General features: G+C 40.8%; 1 protein-coding gene across 1 annotated transcript in view; it reads left to right on the top strand.

Moving 5' to 3' along the window:
* The window catches only part of fstl5 (follistatin-like 5), a 200,649-nt gene that overhangs the window by 53,377 nt on the left and 120,318 nt on the right, over positions 1-26,954 (top strand). Inside the window, exon 4 of the mRNA XM_034227644.1 lies at positions 13,601-13,849. Within this exon, the coding sequence (XP_034083535.1) occupies positions 13,601-13,849 (249 nt within the window). The remainder of the gene's footprint in view (positions 1-13,600; positions 13,850-26,954) is intronic.

Here is a 26,954-nt window from a genome sequence, read left to right as displayed (position 1 = left end):
TGGAAGGTCACCAGTTCAAGACCCGGAAAGACCAAGTGCTACCGAGGTGTCCCTGAGCAAGGCACCGTTCCCTACACTGCTCCCCGGGCGCCGTACATAATGGCAGCCCACTGCTCCTAACACTAGGTTGACAAATGCAGAGAAACCGTGTTGTTACATAGTACATGTACTACGTAATGACAATAAGTTGAATCTTCAATATATTGTTTTGCCACAATTTGATTTGAAAAGCTCTCATACAGTAAATCTTAATCAAGTAAATGTACTTTCAAAGAGTCTTTTTCCTGGCAGGGAGGAAAGACTGCACTGCAACATCTGCTTATGAGCGGACACTGCTAGCCTTAGATGAGTTTCAGAGTAAAAAAAACCCAAGAAGGCCTTAGGATTTTCCCTTTGAATCCCCTCAGGACTTTTTTTGGGTAACTTCACGGGCCACTTATGCTATTTGACCCATTAAGCCATAAGAGGACAGTTGTGTGTGTGTCCTAAATACTTTACAGTACAACTCCGACACCTCCTCAGGGGAGAAATCCGGCTATACCTTTCATGGTCACGCTGCACTTTAAACAGCATTAGGGTGTCCATGCTTCGTTTTCGATTGTTGATCCTATTTTTTTGTAGATGGTTATCTAAATCCTCGGATAAGGAGTTTTAAGATATCCGAAAGCAGCATGACACAAAAACACACCTTCAAAAATATATGTTTCGGTTGTCTACCAGTCTTTCTCTAATTGTTTTCGCACCAAAATGTAGATCGCTGTTTGACTGCCTTTTTCTCTCTTGTTTAAAGTCACTGAAAAGTAATGAAAGACTGATTTCCGTGGACTTTACTGTGGCATTTTAAATCTTTGAAAACCAAATGAGCTCCAGACTCCAGTCCTGTTATCAGTTCTGCTGTAGGAAATTCACTGTAATCTCTCCAAGAACCAAAAACCTCTGGGCCTTTTTATGAGTTACCATCTATTATTTATCTTTCTACAGATGTTGAATCCTGATCATCCAAAAAGTTCAAAAAACAGTTGTCTGTCTCCTGACTTCGGATGGAGTTACGAATGCTTGTAAACGTTGACTGATTGATCACCCTCGGCCATAATATTAACATTTATGAGCCTTTGCCATAGTATACTGTTATGGCATGCAATTTATTTTCAGCTCTTTGAATTGCTTAATGAACTTGCAAAGTGCTTATTTGAAAATAATAACATGCACAAGGGTAAAAAGCAAGAGTGATAGGTGTCATGGCGATCATCAGCACTGCAAAAGGGAAGCATAATGTCCTGCACACTTAGCAAGATCAACACTTTTAACATCAACACTCATCTTCACCGTACTTCCAGGATGTTGATAACCATACTTTTGGCAACCATATCCTGAATATGTAGAATTAAATGGAGTGAGACGAATCTAATTGAGATTCATCAATAATTCTTGGTGATCTGCGTGAACTCTTGGTACTTACAGTGGATAATGATGAAGGCTGTAGCAGTGCCTCTTTCCCATCTGAAGGTCAACACAGTAATCAAAGGAAGGAACATTATCTTCTTGAGGAACGTTTCCTACTCTCAGCCAAGTTTCACTTACATGTGTTTTTTATCTGAATGGCAGGACCGCATCAGTGTCCAAACATTAAGAGATAAACCCATTTTCACAGAGCTATTCTATTCATTTGATTGTACAGGATGTCCAAAATGAAAATGACCTCCTATATGTTGCATCTTGCTGTACTAAAATGAATCTTAAAATAATTTCTCAGGAGTTTTTAATCCAATTTCTTCCAGGACCTCGACATAAATCTCCTCACAGCAGTAACAGCAGCCGTACTATCTAAGACGGCACTTTGGGTACATTTAGGAAGCTTCAATATACCATATGAGTGATAAAAAACTGAGGCTTTAGTGTCTCTAACTCACTCAGATTCCACATTATCTTTCAAAGCTCCTTTTATGTTGTACTGTTGGGATCACTGTTTGCATGTAGAGAGCTATAAAAAGTCGATGTGACTGACGGTAGACTCTTGTCTTGTTGTATGATCTTGTACTCAGCAGGGGCTTAGCTTGTTTGTGACAACACAAAAACTACAATTTTTTTTTTCATTGTCTTTCTTGAGTTGGAATCAGACGTTCTTTTATGTGTTTCATCATGGCAAAGAAAAAAATCTCTGCGCAATGTGTGCTGTAATCTCTTCACTATTCAGTTCCTATCCTATTTTTTGGGCAACTTTTTCTTTTATATTTTTGCCCTTTGATAAAGGCCCCTACTGAGTTAAAACGGTATAACACTACAGAGGCTATGTAGCAAAAGCCTTGATCCTTGTCTAGCTTTTGCACTTGTGGCAGAGACAAATAACCCTATGAGTTTCATTACAAATAAAAATCACTTTTGGACACAAAAACATAGTCTTTACGAATAAGCATTGATCTCATCATTTTAAATAGTAGACCATAGTAGTAGTAATAGTTGTACCACCCGAAAAAAGCAGGGGATGCACACTATATATATTTAAAATGGGATTATGTTAAATTAATTAATTTTCTATCTAAAATTCAAAGAGTTCCTCTTCTAAAAATCATTTTCCAAAAGTAGAAACCATAAAAATTGCTTCCTCAACCAAAGAAAGCAGCTATTCTATTATGATAATTTTCCATATCTAATTTGTTAACCTTCATACCCTCAAATCGCACACACTGCAGCTTTAATCTGAACACGGAGGGATCTTTCAATGCTTTGGTTGAATGCATTCAGCATTGGAAGTCATATTTACTTTGTGTGCTCAGATCAAATTCTAACTAAACATATATTCATGGTATTAACAAAGAAGGCCATTCATCCAGTTAGCTGTCTCTTGTATCCCCAAATAAGCTATCCTAAACCTATTCCTAACCAACATGTGCTGTATATGCTTGCTGTAAATCTACAGTAATGTACCTTTTTAATTAAAAAGACATGCGTACACATACCCATCAGTATATAGTTGTTTAATTCAGATTGTAAGACATACATTTTTCATCCCCCACCCCAGCCTAAAGAAAATCTCTACAACTTTTCTTTTAATCCTCCTTTCTTTTATGACAGATCACTCGTTATATTTGCTTATATTACTATTATTATATTATATTATATATATATATATATATTATATATTATTATATACTGCTTATATTTGAGAAACAGACACTGACACACATTCACTAATCTAAAAAGCACTACCACAAAATAGTAAACTCAAAAATTCAGAATAGGCAAGATACACTTCCCAACGTTCTGCCTACCAACCAGACCGCTCTGTGTAATATGAAGTAGTAATGGGGGTGCTTACAATTAGTCGGCAATCCCTGATCAATGGGGTTGTTAGTGGAAACTCTCTCAGTTGTGCATCCTGATGTGGATGAGAGACGAGCCGGGCCCACGTTCACTCATTAGAGAGGGGGATGCAATGGGACGGAAAGTTGCCAAGTGGCTGCCAGGTGCTCTCATATCCACTCTGCAGCACACACACTCAGCCAGAACCACACACACACGCACACGCACACACACACACACACACACACACACACACACACACACACACACACACACACACACACACACACACACACACACACACACACACACACACACACACACACACACACACACACACACACACACACACACACACACAACACACACACACACACACACACACACATACACACACACACACACACACACACTTCAGGGGACATTACATTGACTTACATGCATTTCCTTGAGACTTATCCTAACCTTAACCATAACCAACACATGCCTAACCCTAACCCTTAACCTTACCCTAACCCTAAACCTAACCAAGTCTTCACCCTAAAATGAATGATTCCCCTCATAGGGACCTCAAATCTGTCCCCATAAGGGAGAGGAGTCCCCACACGTGACTATGTAAACATATTTAGGTCCCCACAAGTATAGTAATGCTAGACCACACACACACACACACACACACACACACACACACACACACACCACACACACACACACACACACACACACACACACACACACACACTGTGAGAGGGTGGAAGTAACACATTTCCTTTAGTCTTGTTACTGCAATCCAATACGTTTTTGGATCCCTTTGTCCATAATGACTAAGTATCTGACACAGCTGCATTTCCAAATCAAATCCATTCTAGTTATATAACCCCTACAGTATGAAAGCGTTGCACAAATTGAATAAATGAAAACATTGAAGCATCTGCTGAGGCACATGTAAGTGTTGGAAACACTATGTGTATCAGTGGATTGTAAAAGCTGAAAGGAGAAGCAAAACGTAACTCAATAAAAACAGGTGCACATTAGAGTGGTTGATATGCGGTGTGGATTTTTTCCATTAGCTGATGTCTTGGCCACATTGTGTCATCTAGAGCTTAAAAGTCAAACAAAAAGCAAAGACTAGCTGAGCAAGTGGATGTTCAGAAGTAGTAGTAAACAAGCATGGCATTGTACTAATGTGCTTGTGAAGGGATATGGCAGAGTGATTCGATGTTATCCACATATCTATATAACGTAATTTGTGTGTTAATGTGGTAGAAAATTGGTATCAGAATTGTTGAATATTCCTTGTATTGGTATCAAATACTTAGTTCCTGGTATAATGACATCCTTACTTGTGGCTTTGAATGCTTTTTTGTATTCTTGATTAGCTTTAGCTCGTTAGTTGCTTCATTAATTCCATTGGAGCCTTGCTTATTGTTAAGATAAAACAGTCATGGGATGACTTATTTGTATCGACCAAAAACATTGTTATGCCTGCTTCTCTAATCTCTGCTGCAGGTTTTCAGTAGAATATATGCATTGGGTTTAGAGAGGAAATAACTAAAATCATCTTTGTAGTACACAGCAGTGTTGTAGTCAAGTCACCAATTCACGAGTCCAAGTCACTCTCGAGTCACCACTCTTCGAGTCCGAGTCCAAGTCTGAGTCACCCAAGAAGAGTCCAAGTCAAGTCCGAGTCACAAGTCTTCATGTATTAATCTTCGTGGATATATGTGTTGAAATGTAGCTGCTCCTCTACATTGCTTTTATCCTGTCATGTTATACTAATCTGTCTATTGAACTGCTGTGAAGCGAGTTTGGCTACAATTCTTGTAATAGGTGCTATACAAATATAAAGCTTATTACTAATATTAATATTATTATTATTACATATACATAAACTATATTTAATATTAATTACCTTTTAGAGAAGTGATTATATTTGTATGCCAATATTTTCCTATGGTAAAGTTTTCGTTTTGCACTTTTATTTTGATAGTAATAAGATCTGGACTCTTATTCTGAAGGAACTTTTACCGGTTAAATCGGTTTACTGATAAAGATTTAGCCCCAGAAAGCACATGGCTACTTAGCATGCAAAATGACATCATTCTGCATGTTAAGTAGCCATGTGCTTTCATGTTATGGGCTGAATCTTTATTTATTGATTAGATCACCATGTTACTCTGATGATAGTGTTCAAGACAGCCTATATGTCTGAACTCGATCCTTAGAGTAATGTGTTACGGAGCCTTCTCTTCAATATTGTTTCCACATAACGAGCATTTTGCGCTGCTCTTTTCCAATGAGGAAGCAGAATGTGTGAAAGCATACAGCACGATGCGGGGTATGTCTCTAGACATCTCTAGACTGGAATAGCGGGGCCCAGTAGCAGGGCCGTATCCAGGATTTCCTAAATACCGAGGTCCAAACATGTTAGGGGGGTTCGGGGTATACCCCCCGAGATTTTTGGGATTTTCATGATCTAGTTAGGTGCTTTTTAAGTCCTGTGGGGGGTCACATATTGGATAATATATTGATTTCAACCCATGTCAGTGGGCTGACAATGTCAGCATCAATTATTTTTGAAAGTGTAATGCATAAGAATCAGTTGATTGTTACTATTAATGATCTGGACATGGAGAAGAGGCTAAAATGATCACAACACATTGTCAACATTCATTTTCCATGTCTCTCTCCTTTCCATAACCTGCAGCCTCTCTTCCATCGTCTTGAGTCTCTCTGTCTTCTTCCTGTTCATTACTCTCTCTGTCCTCTACGCTTTCTCTTTGTTCAATCTCTCCCTCGTTGTTCACTGTTTGCTCCTCCTCACTTGTCGCTCCTGCTAGTGAATTAAAAGCAATTCAGCTATTTAGTTCATTTCACTTGTTCGTTTGTATTATTTTTTTAATTTAAATCTGTTTCGTTTGATTCTCAAAAAGAGAACAAAGATGTAAGGAAATTGTGTTTTATACAATTGTATGTTATTATGACATCATAACTGTAATAGATGTATGTTTTAAAATTATGCCTATTGTAAATGAAGACTATTGTTATAGATGGATGGATGGATGGATGGATAGATAGATAAATAGATAAATAGATGGGCTTATTAAGCCTACATTATTTTGTGTGACTGTACCTGCAGTTCCTCCCTGACTTCCATCACTTTCTCTCTCTCTTTCTCTCTGCCTGTCCTGTCTCTTCCGTACCAAAGCTGAGCTTCGACTGACGTAGTCTTTTCATTATATCTGAGTCAGTGTAAAAAGAAAACAATACAATGTTATATCTTCAATGTTTTACTCAAATTGAAATGAAAGAAAAGCATTACAACGTTTGTTAAAAGGTAATCCTTCTGACATTGGATGAATGTAATGAACTTTAGCTCTCTAGCTAGTTTATTCACGCAATGTAAACCAAAGTATAGCCTAAAGCTGCAATATAAGTTAGTGTGCATGTTGTCGGACGTCCACTGACTAACGTAGAGCGTTCACACAGGATCTGCTGGTCATATGATGTCCTGATGAACAGAAACACAAGCAGCCCGATGGACTCAGATCTGTAGATACTTCATCACTCCTCCGCTGCTCCGATACAAGTCCGGGCTGCGGTGGTTTGTTGATACATGTCGTCTTCTTCTGTTTGCTTTAACCGAGGCTACGTAGTTATGCAGCGCCCCCATGGTCAGTAAATGGAAGTACCACAAAGAACCCCGTTTAGTGCAATTATTTCACACGTTTTGTTATACACAGCTCGGAAAATATTACCGAGGTCCGGACCTCGGTGACCTCAATGGTAGATACGGCCATGCCCAGTAGGCCTACGTGAACTCGCTTCGCAGGTGCACACGCCAGGATAGAGGACATCAGACTCCAGAGAAAATTTGCTCGAGTCCGAGTCCAAGTCGGAGCGTCAATGTACAAGTCGAGTCCGAGTCATCGTGGGGGGGAAAATTCACGAGTCTGAGTCCAAGTAATCGTGCACGAGAATTCACGAGTCCGAGTCCAAGTCATCGTGCACGATAATTCACGAGTCCGAGTCCAAGTCATCGTGCGCGAGAATTCACAGTCCAAGTCCGAGTCGCGTCAATCAGTGCGGGAGTCCGAGTCAAGTCACGAGTCCCGAAAATCGGCACTCGAGTCCGACTCGAGTCCGAGTCCAGGACTCGAGTGCTCCATCTCTGAATAAGCACACATCTTTCTCAAAATGATAATTTCCTCAAATCAACATTTTCCAGTGTTTGCACCACATGCAATTAGTATGAATAAATAAACATTATCCTGCAGCAGCAATTGCAGTTTAGAAATAATGGGTATAATTCATATCCTGGATCAAAGTGTATTCAGGCATTAATGTAATAATACATTCAGATGTGTTGTTTTTATTCTCATAGAGATGTTTTTTACCGATGCATTAAAGAGTGTTTATCGCCCTCTGGGATTAGTGTCAAAGGTGAATGTGCTTCCGATGCATATTTATCAAACAATCAAATATAAAAGAAGTTCATAGCTTTTTAAAAGACACTATAGAGGAGAGTCATTGTGGGGCTATAAATATATTTCCAGAGCCAATGACAAGCTGGAGAATATTCCACATGCAGTATATTTATATGGTTTTAATTTGTATTTACAGTATGTTCTTTGTACTTTGCGAAGTGCTGTGTGATGAATGTGTCAGCCAGCCATTTATGAATATATTGGACGTGACTTGATTGTGTTGTTCTGTTAGAATTCGCTAAGACCCGGCACAGTGTATTCATGTCCTGACAGCTGTGTTTGTAGAGAGCTACAAGATGGATGTGCAGTAGTTAAAACTCCCCTTTGCCATATACTGTATGCCTTCTATACCTTAAATTAAATATTTCCTGTCTTGTTTAAAAAATGGAATACAATTCCCCTCGCTGTATTTCTTTATTTAACTTCTTTCTATCGAAGGTGATAATTCAAGGCAGACACGTTGTTATGTTATGCTGCTACTCCTGTCAGCACATAGAGGTGTTGACCCTTTCACACTTTGTAACTGTGGCAGATTCTACTGTCAAGCGAGATGTTGCATTTGACTATTTGGACATCTTGTAAAAGAAGCACATGTCTGAAACGTGACTGTAACTGCTGTACATTTTTATAGTTAGGAAGCAAGGATGCATCGTTTCAGATCAGCAGGTTGCAGAGATCTGGCTTCATTTAAAAGGAAAATACCTGCTATTAATTATACCAGCACAACTGTTCAAGTACACTGCATTGCATTTTTTTTATTAAATGGAAATGGAAAAAAAGAAAACAGGACCACATTAAAAACAAAACACTATCTTATCTTGCTACAGTGGGAAACTGGGACTTCAGTTGTTTCATGTATTATTTACTAATTGTTACATGACTATTGACGAACAAAGTGTGTACTTACTTAAAATAAGTCAAAGCACCACAACTCTTGTGAAGACTTCACTCGAGCTTTGTATTTCCGAGGAAGTACTATGGAGCGGACTCATTGAGGTGGAAGTAAAGTCATCAATGTTTTAAACATCGTGGGCTTGATGCGAGGCGTGGGCTCGTCTCCAAAGGGTTGAAAAAGCTCTTGTGCCTCAAATAGTTTCTCATAAAATGTTCACGACTTGTTTATGCCACCAGGAGAGAAGTGTTGTCACAGTGCTGCATATAGCATACGTTGGAGGAAGTAGAGGAGGTGAATTTGAGCAGGTGATAACACAACACCTCCGTAACATTGCCCATGGATAAAGGTCTCCAGTCGACTCCTTAAAGCCAGAGAGAGAAAAAGTCATGAACTTTAGATTTGTCATTTGAAGATAACAAAGCTTCAACTGGCTGTCTTTCTGATTCTCAACACCACCAGACAACTTTCTTTTTGCGACCTTTGCCAAGAATACTAAAAGTGAATCAGCTGCATTCGTCTCCATACATCAGCACAGAGGAGCTTTCTAAATGAAGGCGTGACAAAGTTATAATTCTGCACATTTACACACTGCACGCATGACTCTTTCCATTAGAGCTGTACATTTTTAACCGTTAAACCCTTAAGTAGCCTAAGTAAAATGTGAAAGTCATGAACTTGCATCATTTGGCGCGGAAGTTGTTCTGGGAACGATTATGAATTGCTAGCCCAAGGGTATATACATTGAGCCGAAACAAAAATAATGATTTCCAAATGAATAAGAGGGACATTTTCACTAACTTAACCGAATGTAGTGCACACACACACTTACGTTATTACCGATAATTATGGAATTTGCTGTGCCTAAGACATCTTTTATATCTTTCTGCTTATTATGTCCTGATAATTACAGGTTTGTGAAGTGTCTCTAAAAACTAAACTACTACATGGCCTTTTAATGTAAGTTTAAAAAATATATGGTACAAGGTGCTGCATTCCTACAACTCAAACTGGCTGAAAATAAAACGGGCTTCGAGACATTAAATGTAATTCTCCATAAATATGTCACGAATAATTTATTGTAAACAAATTGGTGACATTCAGCAGCTTGCCGTTCCCTGAGACACTGCTAATGGCCTCCGTTTAATTCAGTCACTGTGGGTGAAAACCATGCGTGATGGCAGAATGAAGGCATACATTAAACTGTTTCTTTGCATGACAACAGGTTGGCTAAAAATACACTATGACTGCTTGCTATTCCAGTTGTTGCTACACAAAAGCCCTATGTACCGGCTCAACATCTGCTGGGACTTTCAAGCAACTAAATGGAGCAAAGTGTCAGCTTGTGTTAGGGAAAGTGACATTGTTTATGTGCAATGTAAAGTTTCAGCATTGTTTTAGTAGTTGTTTATTCAGATTTGCATCCCCTTGTACTCGATCGTGCGCCTTGTGGGCCAGATGAACTGTGCACCGAGTGAGCGTAGAGCCTCTGACTGTTGTTTACCACACTGTGCTCCCTCCCCCAGGACTCTGAGCCGCTGTAATGGAAAACATCAGATGGATACCAGGCAAACCTCCTTAGTTTAGGAAGGGAAGAGGAAAAAGCCACGGCAGAAATAGGAAACGCAGTATAGCTTGTTAAGAAACAAGACGCATATCTAAGAGTGAATGTTCTTCAAAACAATGGGGAATATTGTTAAAGTGGTTTTAACCATTTTTAGATTCAGTATGAGCAAAATAAATGTTGGAAGGAAGTACAAGTGGCTTTTCAAAGAGACCTGGTTGTTACACTTCTCTAAAGAGCAGTTTACATTATATTTGTTTGTGTAGCTGTCTTTTGCTGTGATAGCGAGGATTTAATCCACCGGCAATGACCATCTCGGCCATGTTTATGTACACAGTGTTTACCTCATTATGCATGCATGGTAGGAAGGATGATGCCCTTCAAATGATGGACTGGAGCCACACATGTCAGGACCTTGGTGTTACCTACATGATTTGACTAAAGGTTAACAGTTTACCCGTGTAAGGGCGTGTTTTCTTCCTGCTTTTGTTTTTAATGAGACAATTCAATTAAGTTTACAGTGTTGGTAAAATAAGGTTATAGATTATCAAACTGTCTTTTGGTCACATACAATTGTATTAATTTAACAAGGGCAGTGTTGTCTACATATTCTGCAGACTGTAAATATGACATTATTGACCCAATTGTATTGTGTTCTCTCACTATTAATAGTATTTTAAGTGTATTGACTATTTTATACACTCCTTATCTTAAGATAAATAATGTTTGTTGTAGTGTAATCCAAACAAACCCCCACCATACCATGATCTATGCCCCTAGCAAGTGTTTACAAATGCAGTTAAAGCTCATCATTCTCATAACAACCCTCAGGTTCACATCCAACTCTGAACATCATGTATTTTGGTCCACGCTCTGGGAAAGTAATAGGTCATCAATAAATGAATGGCTGTGCACAACTCCTCATTTGTCAGCTGATGACCGGACCGTTGGATGTGCATACTGATAACAAATGACTGCGCCCTTCGCTGACCCTGCTGGTGGCAGAGGATGCCTGGATTCACTGAATAATCATTATGCCCGGCTACCGCTGGGATTTAATAAACTAGCAAATTGACTGTCTCCAATCAGGTCACAGTGTACACACTCATATCTTGTCTGAACCATCTGTGACGGCAGCACTGAGTGTGGGGAGATGTTAGGGGTGTGCATGAGGTATAACACTTTACGTTGCTCTGTTAACTGTATCGGCAACCTGCTAAAACATAGCTCTTTTCGTAATTGAAAGATGCATGCCTCAGAAAAGTGATTTATATAACCTGCTTTCTCAGTGGTATAATAAGTTCTACTTGGAAAACAGAACTCTGCTTCTATATAATGAAGTCTGTAGAAAAGTGGAAAAGTAACAACTGTTGCGTAAGCGAGGCAGACGCTGATAGCAACTTCACAATGTGTAATGGATCTGAGCTACGAAGCTAAGCCTATTTCTCTAATACAATGATATAAACATTTGCTAAGGCCTGTCTGTGAACACTGGATGTTGTCTTGCTTATTGTTTTAGTTGAAATATCAGCATACTATTATGTTTAAAGGCAAATTCATCATTGATTAATGCTGTGAAGCACCACTCGCTAGTCAATATGTATTGATCAGTGAAGAACAGTGTGCTTTGTGAGAGTAAGGTTTGTGGATGCCAGTTTGTTCAGTATGTGCTTCAGTTAAGTCGTCTCTGTAAATACAGCACAACCCTAGGTTCCATGAATTACAGCCATATGCAAAGGCTCGTTTTCTGATAACATGATCCATACATGTATTATGACTTTGTTCTCTTTCCCAAGTTAACCATGTTTTGGTTCTCCTCGACATAATCCTCATAACAATAATCTTGCTTGAGGTTTCAGGGGTGGATACGTAAAGGAAAACGGATATTTTTATAATAATATTTTGCAAATACAATTGTTCTGAGCTATCCCTTTATACGTCCATGGCACTGGTTGCACGGGTTGTCTCTGGACATAAATGGCCAAACAATTAAAACGGGTTAGAGAGGCAAACTATTTCACAACATTTGACAACCTGATATACATTTTCACTTGTCAGAGCTTTCATTCAGAAGCACTGTTGAAGTGAGTAGTGGTCTGTGTGTGAGGATGTGAGTTTAAACACTTTTTCTTTAATTGTAGAAAAAAACGTAGAAATAGTGACCTATACACAAATAGAATGAGCCGTGGACAAACCCATAATAATATTTCTTAATATATTATGTATTTTCAGTCGTCCCTTATATCCATAACTGTATGTAGCAGCGCAACCTTGAGAGGTTTCCACTCTGATGGTGGTTGAGTTGTTGTTTTTCCCTCTTCATACCCTTCTCTTGAGGAATATTCCAAAGGGCAATCTACAAGTGAGCACGCTGCTTTTAGGAAGCCATGTGGTTGATGAGTTACAGTACAGACAGATCTGTGTCCAAAAAAAGCAGCAGGCTGGGAATAAGGGTCTTGCTCAAGGACACTCTACCCATTTATTTTCACGTCAACGCTCAGCCCTTGGATCAATTGAATACTTGATAATGTTTTAGCCTTCGTCATTTCATGGTCACTTTGTATGAGAAAGTATTCCTTACTGCAAAACCCAAATCATTCTCTCCCCTTTTAGTCATTCACTGTGGAGAGTTATTCACTTGAAGTCACACTCACAGCAAGGTGGAGGGTATTATTGATGAAATGTAAGAGGTGGAGAGGTAACTGTGGGGCACACTGGCCACTGTAAACATACTCTAGCCTCGTCTACATTTTGTAGGGCACTCATGGAAATGCTGCCGTTTCATATTTATATGCGTATCATTCTTAACACCTCTAGCATGCTATAGAAAAATAAATGTTGCTTTTTAAACATTTGGATTTTCAGAACATATGATCCATGAGGTGACTTGTTATGTGATATTTAATCTGTACACAACAAATTATTTTCATTGATAAGTAAATAAATTAAACTGCAACTTTTTCAATGAATTAATCTAAAAGTAAAACGTGTCACAAGTGTATTACATTTTTGTATAGATGTAGATGATGATAACATTTGTTTGAAAAAGACAGGGAAAGAATAGAATAGAATTGTTTAATGTCATTATACATGTACAATGAGAGAAATAAATGCTTCTCCCTTTCAAAAGGTGCCATCAAAACAAAAAACATCACAACATAAGACAACAAATGCACGCAGCATATACTTAGGAATAAGGAAAGGCAATTAAAGCAATGTTTTATTCTTGTTTGCAATGCAGAATTGTAACTTTCAGTAAGTTGTGCTCTCCATCTGTTCTAGATATACATCTTTCACTAATGGTCTGTGTTCAGACAACAATGTAACTTGTGCTTTCTTTCTGTGTGTTTTTCACAGGTTTTATGGGACACAATGTCAATCCAAGTCCATGTGAACACAAGTACTGTGGCTTGGGGCGTCACTGCGGGGCTAACCATGAGACTGGCCAAGGGGAGTGCAAGTGCTTGGATCATTGTAAACCGCACTATAAACCTGTGTGCGGCTCAGATGGAAAGCTGTACCAGAACCATTGTGAGCTCCACCGGGCCTCCTGTCTCCAAGGACACAGGATTACCATCATGCACAGCGAGGAATGCTTCTACAAAAGTAAGAGCTCATGTGACCTTTCTCTAATGGAGGATGTGTGCGGTCCAGTGAATACTGTACATCTTGCTCCGTACCCTTTGCAATGTTTATGAGGTCCTGTTGGCCCTGAAACCTGCGGGATTTTATTCAATAGAGTTTGCTTCCCGCTTTGACAGGTTCTAAAAATATTTGGAAAATAACACCCACATAAGGTTTAGGGATTTTGACAACTTCACATTTGAAGGTGGCATATTTTTACTGGAAGGAAGGGAATGACCTACAAAACATACTGCTTATCAGGTCAGGGATACTTTGATCCAAACAGTTTGTCCCTCCATGGGACATAAATGCTCGGCCTTGGGCATTCTTAGTGCCATGTCTGACCACAGTGACACAAGACTGCATCTAGGTTACTTATGATCTAAAGAAATAGGGAAATGAGGTCTTTCTTTCATCGTCAAAGAAGAGGAATGACTGAAATTGGGCTCTCACCATATATATAGCAATATTAATAGGAAATTTGAAAAAGTATAAATCAAATTCGTCTTTATTTTGTTCATATTTGCAAATTAGTTACAGTCAAATTACGACTGTTAAAGGTGGGGTATGTAATTTTGGAGAAACCAGCTCGAGTGCGCTAGAATTTGAAAATACACAACCGGAACAAATCTGCCTTTTCCTTCAGACTTCCTTACAGAGCCCCTCCTCCAACACACACGAACGCGCACATGACCAATGAGGGCACGAGATACGTTTGTGCACGAGGCGGAAGGCTGACAGGCAGGTAGGCCATCCAATCATTGGGCCGGCTAAAATGATTGGTCATGCTTTTTACAGCGCCACGGCTTCCACAGATGATATTTTCTTTATGTATTTATTGTCAAAGCATTTAATGTATTCATTGTTTAAAGTGTTTCTGAAATAAATTACATACCCCACCTTTAAGAGGTAGAGAGTGTTTGACCATAACATAATAAAGCAGCCTCCAACAGCAAGCGTTAACTTGCTCTCCTTTCAACAAAGATTTTATGTTTACATTCTTACATTTTTAAACATCATTCTGTTTAAAACTATCTTCACTATCGGTACGTTTTGACACCCTCAAACTAAAACATCTGAGTCATCTTGACGGCTGGCCCGCTGCAACCAGACTCTTGACAATTAAGCAAAAACATTAAAAAGTGCCCTGATAATCCAATGCTACTTGGTTGGTAAAAGAGTAAAAGTCTCTATTTTGGCTCTAAGAAAATCCTACCCATGACCTGAATGGCATATCGAGAAGATAAGATTAACATTTCCTACAAACTGTGAATTGAGTAAACAAATACTTCGATCACTACGCTTGCTAAATTGAATAGATGATAGTCAACCAGTTGGAAATAACTTAATTTAGTATCGGCATCAACAAAAAAATACGAAATTACAATACACTGTGTACCCGCAAGTTGTCATTTTCACACTTGTGTTTTGGTGTGGATTGATCAAACATGATATCAATCCACACCTGTTATTGGATGAGATTATAGAGGTGTTTTTAGTTAAATGCATTTATCTTAAGTGGTATTGCCCGATAGTTAGCTTAAGATAGTTAGCAAATTAACCAAAATGTTGAACAGCAGAAGTGAAACAAATTCACACATACATTTTGACCTTTGATGCAGATCTCATGTGTTTTCTGCAACAAAATGCCACTCTGAAATAGATACATCTTGTATCTAGATACTAAATGTCAAAATATAAGCACATACAATACATCAAATACACAAGAGCACATACAAGTATAACACAAACATCCTATGTAGCTAGCACTGACAGGAATGTGTAGAATCAATGTTATGAAATATTGACAAAACCAATAGTGTATAACATTCATGGGGGATGCAACATAAAGAACAAAAGACACAATATAAAACCAGTCATATAGCTCCATGTGAAATTCACAGCTGGATTTAGAGTCAGGAGCAGGTGGTGGTGCTGTAGAGTTCATATTTCCCCAGAGAAGGTTGCCTTCTCTCAACCATTGATTGTATAAACAGGCCAATTATTCCCAGTCCATCGAAACAAGGCTACTCTCCCTTTGGTGAACCCAAGGTGCCGCTGAAGTAAGAGACCCTGACACTCTGCACCTTAGTTTCATTCAGGGCAAAGGGGTCTATGGCTGCAAAGTACTCACAGACGGCGTATTCATAATATTCATGAGACATTGAATGAGTCTCTGAATGTATTCGACATGGTTCCTTTGTAAACTTGTTCACTTTGTAAACGTTAACTTCTTTCGAGGCCGGAAATGGCTTTGGATCTGTAGCCTTCAGCTGATGAAAGTCTCTACGGTCCTTCCTACAGAGGGTTTTTTTTCTCCGGGGGCAACCTCCTCGGATTTTAAAGCCAAAACAAACAGAGCACATCCGTCTCACCAAGTATACTCTTTGTCGCCACGGAAATGTTCAATTTAGAGATGAACAAGAGGAAAGAAGAACATGTGCTTTTACAGCCATTCCTTTCACTATACTGTACAAGAGCCAACATTCAAAACAATTAAAAACAGCAGCCTCATGACTTGGCATGGATAAAGAGCAGCCTGCAGAAACAGTGTCGGTGAGCCAATGCTAACAATCAAAGCATCTGTTTCATCCCACTCACAGAAAAAGATCCCAGGGTGGGTGACACTCCTAATCAGCCTCTCTCATGTCCCCTATCCTGTCAGAGTACCCCCCACCCAAACCCCTCCTCCTCTACATTCAATCAGCATTTCCCCGCAATGCAGAGTGGGATATTTGACCAATGTCAAGCGATCAATATCAGATCAACAGGAGCCAAAAGAAAGAAAGAAAAATAAAAAAACTCTTTTCTCTCTCATCTCCTCCCTCGCTCAATCCAGAAGTTTTTTTCTTCAATCTGTGACTGAAATCGAATCAATTTTTCATTGGTTGAAAGCTCCAGGGAGAAGACACGTGGGCCTGACTCTGCTAATGGAATTGTTTTCTTTCAGGCATTTTCAAATATATTTAAAACAATAACATCTAGAAATGTTTACCAGCTTTAAAAATACCTGTACAGGTAAACAGAAAATATTACAAAGCCACTGGGGACTTGTTCTTTGTTGCAACTACAAAAGGCACCGTGGCAATCAGAGGAAATATATAATTGAGCAAATGTAATAGAGCTTACAACCACATCTAGATGTAATTATGATTCAGGTGTTATTAGTGGGTAAAGTACCCTCAGCGCCATGTTAAATATGTCATTTGATTATTTGTCCTCCAGGTAATAGGCTCACTTTACCTTGCAATATGGAGATATCGCAGCATAGGAATTCATTTCCCTCAGTTAAATATTCGTTTTTACCACTGAGGAGCTTATGCTTGGGCCTCATGTCTGCCTCTGTCTGTTAGTCTGTTAGTGACCAGGATATCTGCTTAACAGATTTCAATTACATTTAGTAGAAGGTCATGCCACTGGCAAAGCAGCAGTAATTACTTTACAGTCACACTAACAGCTCTGTCAGTCGGTTAGTTTGTTCTCTACTTTGGCCCTGACTGTAACATCTCAACAACTAGGTTCAACATGTCATTATATTTTGTGCGGACAGTGAGTTCCTGGGTGATGAAGCCTACTCACTTTGGTAATCGCCTGGCCTATATTGTGGCAACACTGCTTTCAAAGAAAAAAGCAATTTTGGTACATTATCCATTATCATGAATTGTGAATTAACCTTTAGCAGCGTTCAGTTATTATGCTCCAAATATCTGGAACAAACTCCCAGAAACCTGCAGGTCCGCTGCAACTCTGACTACTTTTAAATCCAGGCTGAAGACTTTTCTTTTTGTCGCTGCTTTTAAATGACTACTTACTTACTTACTTTTTCTTGTAATGTTTAATTGAACTATTCATATCTTAGACTGCACTGTAACTTTTATCCATGTACTTTGTCTTTTAATGTTTAATTGAACTATTCATATCTTAGACTGCACTGTAACTTTTATCCATGTATTTTTTATTGTAATGTTTATTTTATTAGCTTTTCTTTTTAATGACTGATTTTAAATGCCTTTTTCTTAATGTCTTTCATTTTTTGTAAAGCACTTTGAATTGCCTTGTGTTGAAAAGTGCTATATAAATAAACTTGCCTTGCCTTTACTGTCCCCTGACCTTATGTCTAGGTACATTTCCTATTTGTTTGATAGTTTTTTTACCAAAAACATGCAAAACAAGTCAAGTCCATCAGTAATTCTCTTCTTACGTGTCAAGAAGTGCAATGCGTAGCAGATCCAAAGGTTGGTATCAAGGCTGAATCGATCAACTCTAGTAATTTCGTCTTTCCTGGACTCGCCTGTGTTTTGCTTACCATATACAGGTGATGGGTACATGTGCTTCGGATCAGATGTTGGCCTAAACAACAGCACCGATATCATCAGTATATCTGGCCCTCGGTTGTTGACACATGTACTGCATGGAAGGCTTCTCATTACAGCAGCAAGGTCTTCCTCTTGTCCAGTACATGAAACACTTTGGCTGTTAAATTCAGTAAACAATGCCATACAAAAACTGTCAATGCTAGATGGATGACATGCTGGTTCCACTAATGCTCTGCCGATTGCCACAAATTGCCTCATACTTTCCTTGTTGTTGGATATACAGAAGCTAATACAACGTCCATTTCCATCGTTTATCAACCTCTTTCACACCACAAAGCATCCAGGGGCCAAACAATCAGTGCAAACCGGGTTTTAATTATGGATGTACAAGTTCACTTATTTTAGGCCCATATGTGTGTAATAGATCTAAAAACATTACACTACTGCTGATTAACTTTCTCCAGCATTTAGCAAAACATAAAAAAGTTTAAAGGCAAGACACATTTCACTCATTTTAATAGTGTATTCACACTATGAGATTTGTTTGAAGATATTGCTAGAGATTCAAGATATGCCTTTACCATGCTATTTTGAAAGAGTTCTTTAACGTTGATTTATAATGGTTATTTTTTACAATTTGCATTTACCTGTTTACATGCTTTTAAAGTAAAACAAAAAACGGTTTTATATACCTGTATTCACCAGTCTTAAAATCTCTATGTTCGCCCCTGTCTCTTTTAGCCTGCCGACCAAATAAGGCCGTTAGCAAGAAAACTATAGGTTACTTACGTAACCCCAGTTTCTCAGAGTAACACTCCGTTCGATGTCTCACTATGGGATGCGCCTCATCGCGGAGCAAACAGAAGCATCAATCTCATTTCGCCAATCCTGATTGGCTGGAGATCTTGACGTCAGCGTCAGGGAATCCACCCCCTATAAGTAGCTTGCGCTACGTCGCATGCGTCATTCAAACACCTCTTCTCGCTTCAGAGCACATCTCGATGGTAGCCGGGCTAGCTTAACAGTCCACAGACTGAACCCAAAGCTAACTTTCGGTCGACGGGCGCTCGCCGGCTACTCTTCTGCTTCGCAAGAAGACTGTTAATGCTAACACACCAGTTAGTATTACAATCGACCTCGCCGTTTCTTTCCTCGGAAATTAAGGTAAGGTTTTGATTTTTTCAAGCTAGCAACACACCTGTTGCTAGCTTGCTTTCCCTCACTACCGACACCACGGTAGCGAGGCTACGTACCTGTTACGAGCGGGTCCTCTCCACGCCACGCGGCGAACAAGATGGACGCCTCTCTCCCTCACACCAGAGGAGTCAGGGACTCGGAGGCTCGGCTCTGCGGCTGCGGGTTGAAAATATCAGGCACAGACTCACACCAGGTCTGCTCGTCCTGCCTCGGGCTGGAACACGCCCAGGAGGCTATTGACAACCCCGGCTCGTGCGGGCATTGTGCCCGCTTCACCGTAAAGAGCCTCCGCCGACGGTTAGCACGCCAAGCTAGCTTGTCGGGACAGGACCCCCTCATGTCCGCTGATTTGCCGGCTGGCAATCAAGACGCGGGGGCGTCCGCCGCAGAGATTGAGCCCCGCACTGTGTCGGTCTGGGGCTCATCAACAGCGGCAGCTGCGGAACCGGAGTCCCGCGCCGTGTCAGGCTGGGACCCGGTGGCGGCAAGAGACGCGAGAACTGAGCCCCACGCTTTTCCTTTAAGCTGGAATTGGATTATATGGAGGACGAAGAGGGTGCCTCTGAGTTCCTCCTGTCTGATTCGGATGAGCAAGAAGACGATATCTTCGTGTCATCAGCTCAGGCTGCAAAGCCGGGAGCGATGGCTGCTCTCCCGGGCGATAGCACACCAGCTTCGCCCTGTCTGAGCATGGACCTGTGTGTCAGCGTGCCGCGTCCAGACTAGACATCCCGTGGCCCGAAATGGCCAAGGAGACCTCCAGGTCCCGTTACGAGGGGAAACATTTTCCCCAAGCAACGAGGACAAAGATGCAACTCCTTCCGGTCTTCCCGGAGATGTTGGATGAGGTGTCGGTCTCGTGGAGAGACCGGCCCTTTAGCAACAAGGCCCCAATCCAGGGTGCCTCCTCCCTAGACTGTGACGGTATGGAGAGGCTCGGCCTGCTCCGCATACCGCCCTATGGAACCGCTGGTGGCAGCCCACCTCCTACCGAGGCTGGTCCCGTCACCAAGCAGGAACCCCACACTGCCAGCGAAGGCGGACCGATTCCAGTCGACCATGACTGAACGATCCTACAGAGCCGCAGCGTTGTCCGCCAGGGCTTTGAACGTTTCCTCGCTGCTAACCGCATACCAAGCGGAGCTCTGCGAGGATCTGTCAAGCAATCCTGGACCGGCCGTTCTGGACGAGATGGCCGCGATCACAGACTCACAGTCTCCGTGCTCAACGCTGCGCCATCCAGGCCACGGGCAAGGCAATGGGGATCATGGTGGTGCAGGAAAGAGCTAGATGGCTCAACCTCACCAACCTCCCAGACCGGGAAAAGGAGGATGTGCTAGACATGCCCATCGTTCCCGAGGGAATTTTCGGCTCCGCTCTCGCCTCCATGCAGAGGAGATGCGAGTCGAAAAAGAAGGAGGACGAGGCCCTCCACCTCTGTCTCCCTTGAAGGGTCCAGCCGCTGGAAGTCCACGGTTCCCCAGCTCTAGATGTGTTCCCGCTGCCTCGAGAGATGCCTCAACACCATCCTCAAGTCCGCAAAAACACATGTCACAATATTGTTGTTGTTTCTCACATAAACCATTTTCCGCTGACGCATCCAGGCTTCAGGCCAAGGGCGCAGCTCAGAAAAATTAAAAGAAAAACAATAAAAACAATAAACAGTCCGTCAACTGTTCCCCTTCTGAGAGCAGCTACGGCCTCTCTCAAAAGGCGGATAATAGACGGGTCTGTGAAGGCACCACCGTCACGCGCATGCGCAGCAAGAAAACTTGCAGTGGTATTTTCAATCCATTGGTGGCTATAATCAGATGGTGGATTATATTCTAAAGAGTCTCCATGTGACATATGAACATCCGCCACATCTGAACGGTTGTTTGCAACGCATGTTGGCTGACCTAGCCAACCAACTAAGCTGTCTCACAGGTTGTGGGTCAGTTTTCACTTCAGACACGAAAATATATGTGCTCTGAAAAAAAGACCTTTTCCAAAAATGTTTTATAATATGTCCCCTTTAGCAGAACCACTAATATTGTACCATTAGCTAATGTATTAAAATGTCTCAGTGATGTCTTAATGAGACCACATTTCATCAGCCGACAGGTCCAGGGCATCTGATGATCACTGAAAAGATTCTGCCTCATATTAATTTGATAGACAGACAATTAGTCCCCTGGGCAAGATTAAACTTATAGCAGTTGGAAATGATTGCTTTTGGACAGACACACATATGCAAAGAAGCCGAGCCATTATTGGTTCTGTTCCCAGCGGGTCGGTGTGAGCTGGAAACGGACAGGCCTTGTCAGCCATACCTTCTCTGTAACTCATATAGATAGGATAAAGAATGACAGCCATGTGTTGACTGAAGCTTCTCATTAGCACTTGGGGAGAGCATATGACCTGCATGTTACCCCTCGCACTGCATGGCAACTTAACCGGGATCGGATCTGATTGAAAATTATGTGGTCACAAAAATCTGTCCTATCTACGAGGGAAATGTGTGCATGATGTTGAGCAATCTCTGCAACAGGCAATTGTCATGAGCGTAGACAATCAGGGCTAAGGTTACGGCACATCAGGCAAGTGTTTTCCCTACATTCAGCACATCCAATCATAGGGGAATCATACATTTAGAAAACATTCAGACATTTCGTTCCCATTAAACTTTCTTTCCCAGATATTCTCAATTTGTATTTACTACTTGCTGGTTGCATTGCATCATTTATTTTACCATTGCATCAGGACTTTGGCAGACATGGATCAAAGCTTTACACTGGATCTTCTTCAACACTAAAATGGCGTTAGATTACATCATACCTGTATGAAATAAAATGGGTTTGACACTTTAGAGAAACAAAGATATCAAACAAACACAGGCACCATTCATGTAGAGTTTCCGATCACTACCGTGAAGTACCTCGCCATTCAAGGTTTCAAATAATGTGTAAAAGAAAAGTCACATCGTTTTCAGATGTACTTGAAAGGTAATACTGTACATAAGCGTATTACATTCACTTCCTAAAGGGATGGGTAGTGCTATAATACCGTTTTTCATTACAGTTATGGTTTCATTCAGGAATGGGTTGCTGAGAATACATTAGAATTACTGCCAAAAGGTGATTAATATCGTAGAAGCTAGAATAGCACTTTCATAATTACACTGCTGTTGCTGCTGCTTGACTACCTTTGCTGCATTAATGATCTCACCTGCATCCTGCTGCTCATGGCTCTGAGAGTCATCTATTAGTCGGTTATCTCTGTAGGGCTGCAATTTACTTTACCTTAGTCTGCTGATTGACTTTCTGATTAAACAGCTGGTCGTTTGGTCTTTTAAACATCAGAAAGACCGTGACTAGTCTTCATTAGGGCTCGCCTTAGAGGTGACATCTTCAAATGGCTTTTCGGAGCAACAGTTCAGAAACAAAATATGTTGATGTCATTACAACTAGGGGAAAGCCGTACTTCTTCACATTTAAGTACATGATGTTGATATTTTATCTTAAAATGTTGTTGCCTAATTGTTTTTTAATCCATGTTTAACTAATCAATTACACATATAGTGTATTAGTTATACATATATATTATTTCAGCTGGGATTTAAAGGCTTTAATCACAGCTGCTGTACTCATTGCAGAGTCTGAACTGTTTACTATAGCTGCAGGTTAATATTTATGGGAAATATAATTGTGTGGTGTTGCGATGTGATGGACAGAAATAGAGAGAGAGGGGTTAGACGAAGATTCAGCCCTTTTGTGGGCGAGAAATTACTCAGAGGGAAAACCTCTCTGCTTTTGCATAATCATTGAGAGGGAAAATCAATAGAGGTTGGACATTGATGGGGTCATGTCCCTCACTTTCCCCCTGAGCGGTCACAGGGTGTAATCTTTACTTTCTCCCGTGTAATTGGACTAGCTCAGATGTTATGGAAAGTAACTGGTTGGTTTCGGCCTTGTATGTGATTTCAGGTATCAAGCAGGCATTCATTACAGCTATTTAATTTAAATGTTAATATATTTGTTCTGCGATTAACATTCATTTCATCATATATTTAGGGTTAGGGTGTTGGTGATAGTTGTAGAAAGTAATACTCAAAAACATGTGGGCACCAGTGTACCATTTATATTTCACTACTGTACAGCACATTTATATTTTGCACCAAACGAGGCACATCCACTTGATTACAGATGTTCATTATTGCTGTGTCTATAAGTAGAGCTTGGTGTACCGCAGTGTTTTTGTTGTCGGCTGCCTCTCTGTAATCTCAGTAGAGCAAACTCTTTGTGTACGAATCCCCTGGGCTCCAACAAGAAAAACATGCTCATGAAGCATCAAGCTTCTGGCCTCAAGAGATCATCTACCTGAGCGATATGTGTGTGTGTGTGTCTTTCCCCACCGGAGGCGTTCCACTGAGATCAGCGTGTGTACACTAAAGGGCTTCTGAACCTCCTGTGCGTTTTGGCTTTCTTCTAATGACTCTGTGGCGCCACTGATGCTGCGACCTCTGTGGAGACCTGGCACCGTCATCGTCAGCAGTGCCAGAGAACAAGCTGCTCATTAAAATCTAGACCTGTGGATCATTAAGTTTGCAAGGGCATCCAAACCATTGTCAGCTGCAGGGTGTTGGTCGACTCAGAGCAGATCATGACGTACAAGGACTCTGATTAAATCTGCATTTTCTGCCAAAATGAGATTTACCTGACACCAGTATACAATGAAAGTAAATGTATTATTTAGCTAAATCAATGTGACTTTTACAGGGAATCCTTTCTATATTGTAGAAGCACATTACATTACATTACATTGCATTTAGCTGACGCTTTTATCCAAAGCGACTTACAATAAGTACATTCGACCAGGAAGACACAACCTTGAAGAAAACAGAATCATATAAGTACATCAGGTTTCATAGAGCCAAACATTTCAAGTGCTACTCAACTGGCTTTAGGTAAGCCAGTCCTTTATTAGTATAAAAGTGCTTCGTTAATAGTTCTAACGCTCGAAGTGGAGTCGAAAGAGATGAGTTTTCAGTTTGCGCCGGAAGATGTGCAAGCTATCTGCCGTCCTGATGTCAATGGGGAGCTCATTCCACCATCCTGGAGCCAGGACAGCAAACCCACGTGTTTTCGCCGATGGGAACTTGGGTCCCCCTCGCAGCGAGGGCGCAACGAGTCGTTTGGCTGATGCAGAGCGTAGTGCACGCGCTGGGGTGTACGGTTTAACCATGTCCTGGATGTAGGAAGGGCCAGATCCATTCGCAGCATGGTATGCAAGTACCAGTGTCTTGAAGTGGATTCTAGCAGTTACCGGAAGCCAGTGAAGGGAGCGGAGGAGCGGAGTGGTGTGGGAGAATTTAGGAAGGTTGAAGACCAGACGAGCCGCTGCATTCTGGATGAGCTGCAGAGGTCGGATGGCACATGCAGGTAGACCAGCCAGGAGGGAGTTGCAGTAGTCTAGGTGTGAGCACATCAATTTATTTGTTTGACAAATTAGTTATGACCTTTGGGATATACAGGCGGAAGGCTGTGGCAACCAGCTGGATGTTCCTGTTGAATTGTGCCGCACTCAAAGTCTGAGGAGATTAATGTTCCAGTTCAATCTATCCAGATTATGAGCTCATCGGCTGTGTATCAGATCAGTTGATGCATGATTGGGTTTTTATGTAACTAAGAAGAAACACACACACACATTGGAGCACTAGACTGTGCCACTCTCTTGTGTGTATGGCATTGGACACAATAAAAAAACAAGTTTATATGATACTGTATATTTTTGGATGTTTGATTCTCCAAATAATTGTATTTGTGAACTTGTCAGTCAAGAAAAAGACAACATATTAACCATTATTTGAGAGATGGAGTTGCTAATAGAACATCATATTTTTGTCTCTGAAAATCCCCGGCTTGCATAAGCTTAATTCATTAGCCATCTTCAATGGATGATAAGAGAATGAATGTATTAAAGGATGCAGTGAATAGAGCAAAACAAGGCCTGGTCCTTGATATAGTGCTTGAAGGCAATGAATGAATTGTTTGAACATGAATGAATGGTGTCTCTATGACTCACTTTGCCATGTTGTAATAGAAGCCATTGAAAATGTCTCTTCCCTTGAGTAATGGCGCTGAGCATTCATACATCTCTTTCTGTTGGACGAATTGATCACAAAAACTGATCATTGAAAGGCGTTGACTAACAGAACAGAACCTCCCATAATCACCTCTGGTATTAAGAATCCGAGATGTTGTCGTTTCATTCCTCCATTGATCTTTCGTCCTTTTTTATCTCTGACACGGGCATCTGCTAATGGTAGTCATATCACTAAATACAAGGCACCGTTAGCCTCTTCTATTATCACTGGATGAAGACAGATGCAGTAGAAAAACAGTGTAGATGTTAAAACATACAGTAGCTGTAGCTGTAGGGAGCGGCGCTGGACAATTTGCTGAAAACTGATATGGTCAGGGATATTTCAGAGCACAATGGTCTCATCACTCTTTGTGTCTCGGCGTGCAGGAATAGCTCCTCTCATGCAGGAGACGGCAAGGAAAGCGAATAACCAATAATAATACACATTCAATTAGGTGCCGAAATGAAAAATATGACGCGAGTGAAATGTTATGTCAAGGTGAATCAGAACTTCGCACTTGAACACATTTGAAAACCTGTAATCTCATTGTTTTCCCCGAGTAAGGCACTCACTGTTTATTACACACTTATGTTGTTCTTTATGACAAAAACATTTCCACTTTTCTGCCCAGGCCTACAGCCACCAGCATTCAGATGTATTTGTCTACCTTGTTTTTTGGATCAAAAAGCAAGATTGCTGAAACCTGCAATCATGGGCTAAGCTGCACAAGATATGTGGAGCTCTTTTCTACAATGGGGTTTCAAAGAGAGAATGAGGGTGAAAAGTCACGGCAGATGATGAAGACGGTTAATATTTACTGAAGGACACGGCCTGGAGCTGCTATCCACTGTGATGTACGACAAGGAGGAGAAGCTACAGTGTTTTCATTTTTAGAGGCTGCAGGTTCAGTTTGTTTATTCACAGCCCTGACTCCTGTCAAAGTGACAAAAAGCTGAACCCCCAAAATGTCACCTAAATTAGCCACAAGTCATTGGTTATCGGTTTATACAGCTTCCCCTGTCAGAAGTTGATGCCCTCAGAGCAACATTAAATTGCAGTTTTCTAGGTGCTGAGCTTCTTTTGTTGAAAGCCTGTTTGCCCAAAATGCACAACTCCATTATCCTAATTCAATTCAAAACCTTTATTTATCCAGGTAAAATCCCATTGAGATCAATGATCTCTTTTTCAAGGGAGGCCTGCAGAAAAATGTGGAGGTAATGTAAATGCATCTAGCATACCCTTAACATTTTAAACAAATGTGGCACTTCCTGTCACTCCAACGTTGACAGGTCCTTTAACACTGGGTGCCACGGCCACATTGTTCCTATTGGTTAGCACTGTCACCTCTCAGCAGCTGAGTTTGAACCCAACATATTCCAGCTGTAGAGTCTGAATAATATCCTCGTGTAAGTTCCCTCCAAAACCTGCAGTTTGGGTCAATTAAAAACCC

The sequence above is a fragment of the Gymnodraco acuticeps genome, unplaced genomic scaffold (genome assembly GCF_902827175.1).
Source record: "Gymnodraco acuticeps unplaced genomic scaffold, fGymAcu1.1, whole genome shotgun sequence".
NCBI lineage: Eukaryota > Metazoa > Chordata > Actinopteri > Perciformes > Bathydraconidae > Gymnodraco > Gymnodraco acuticeps.
The sequence above is the reverse complement of the archived record's forward strand: the minus strand, read 5'-3'. Positions and strand labels throughout refer to the sequence as shown.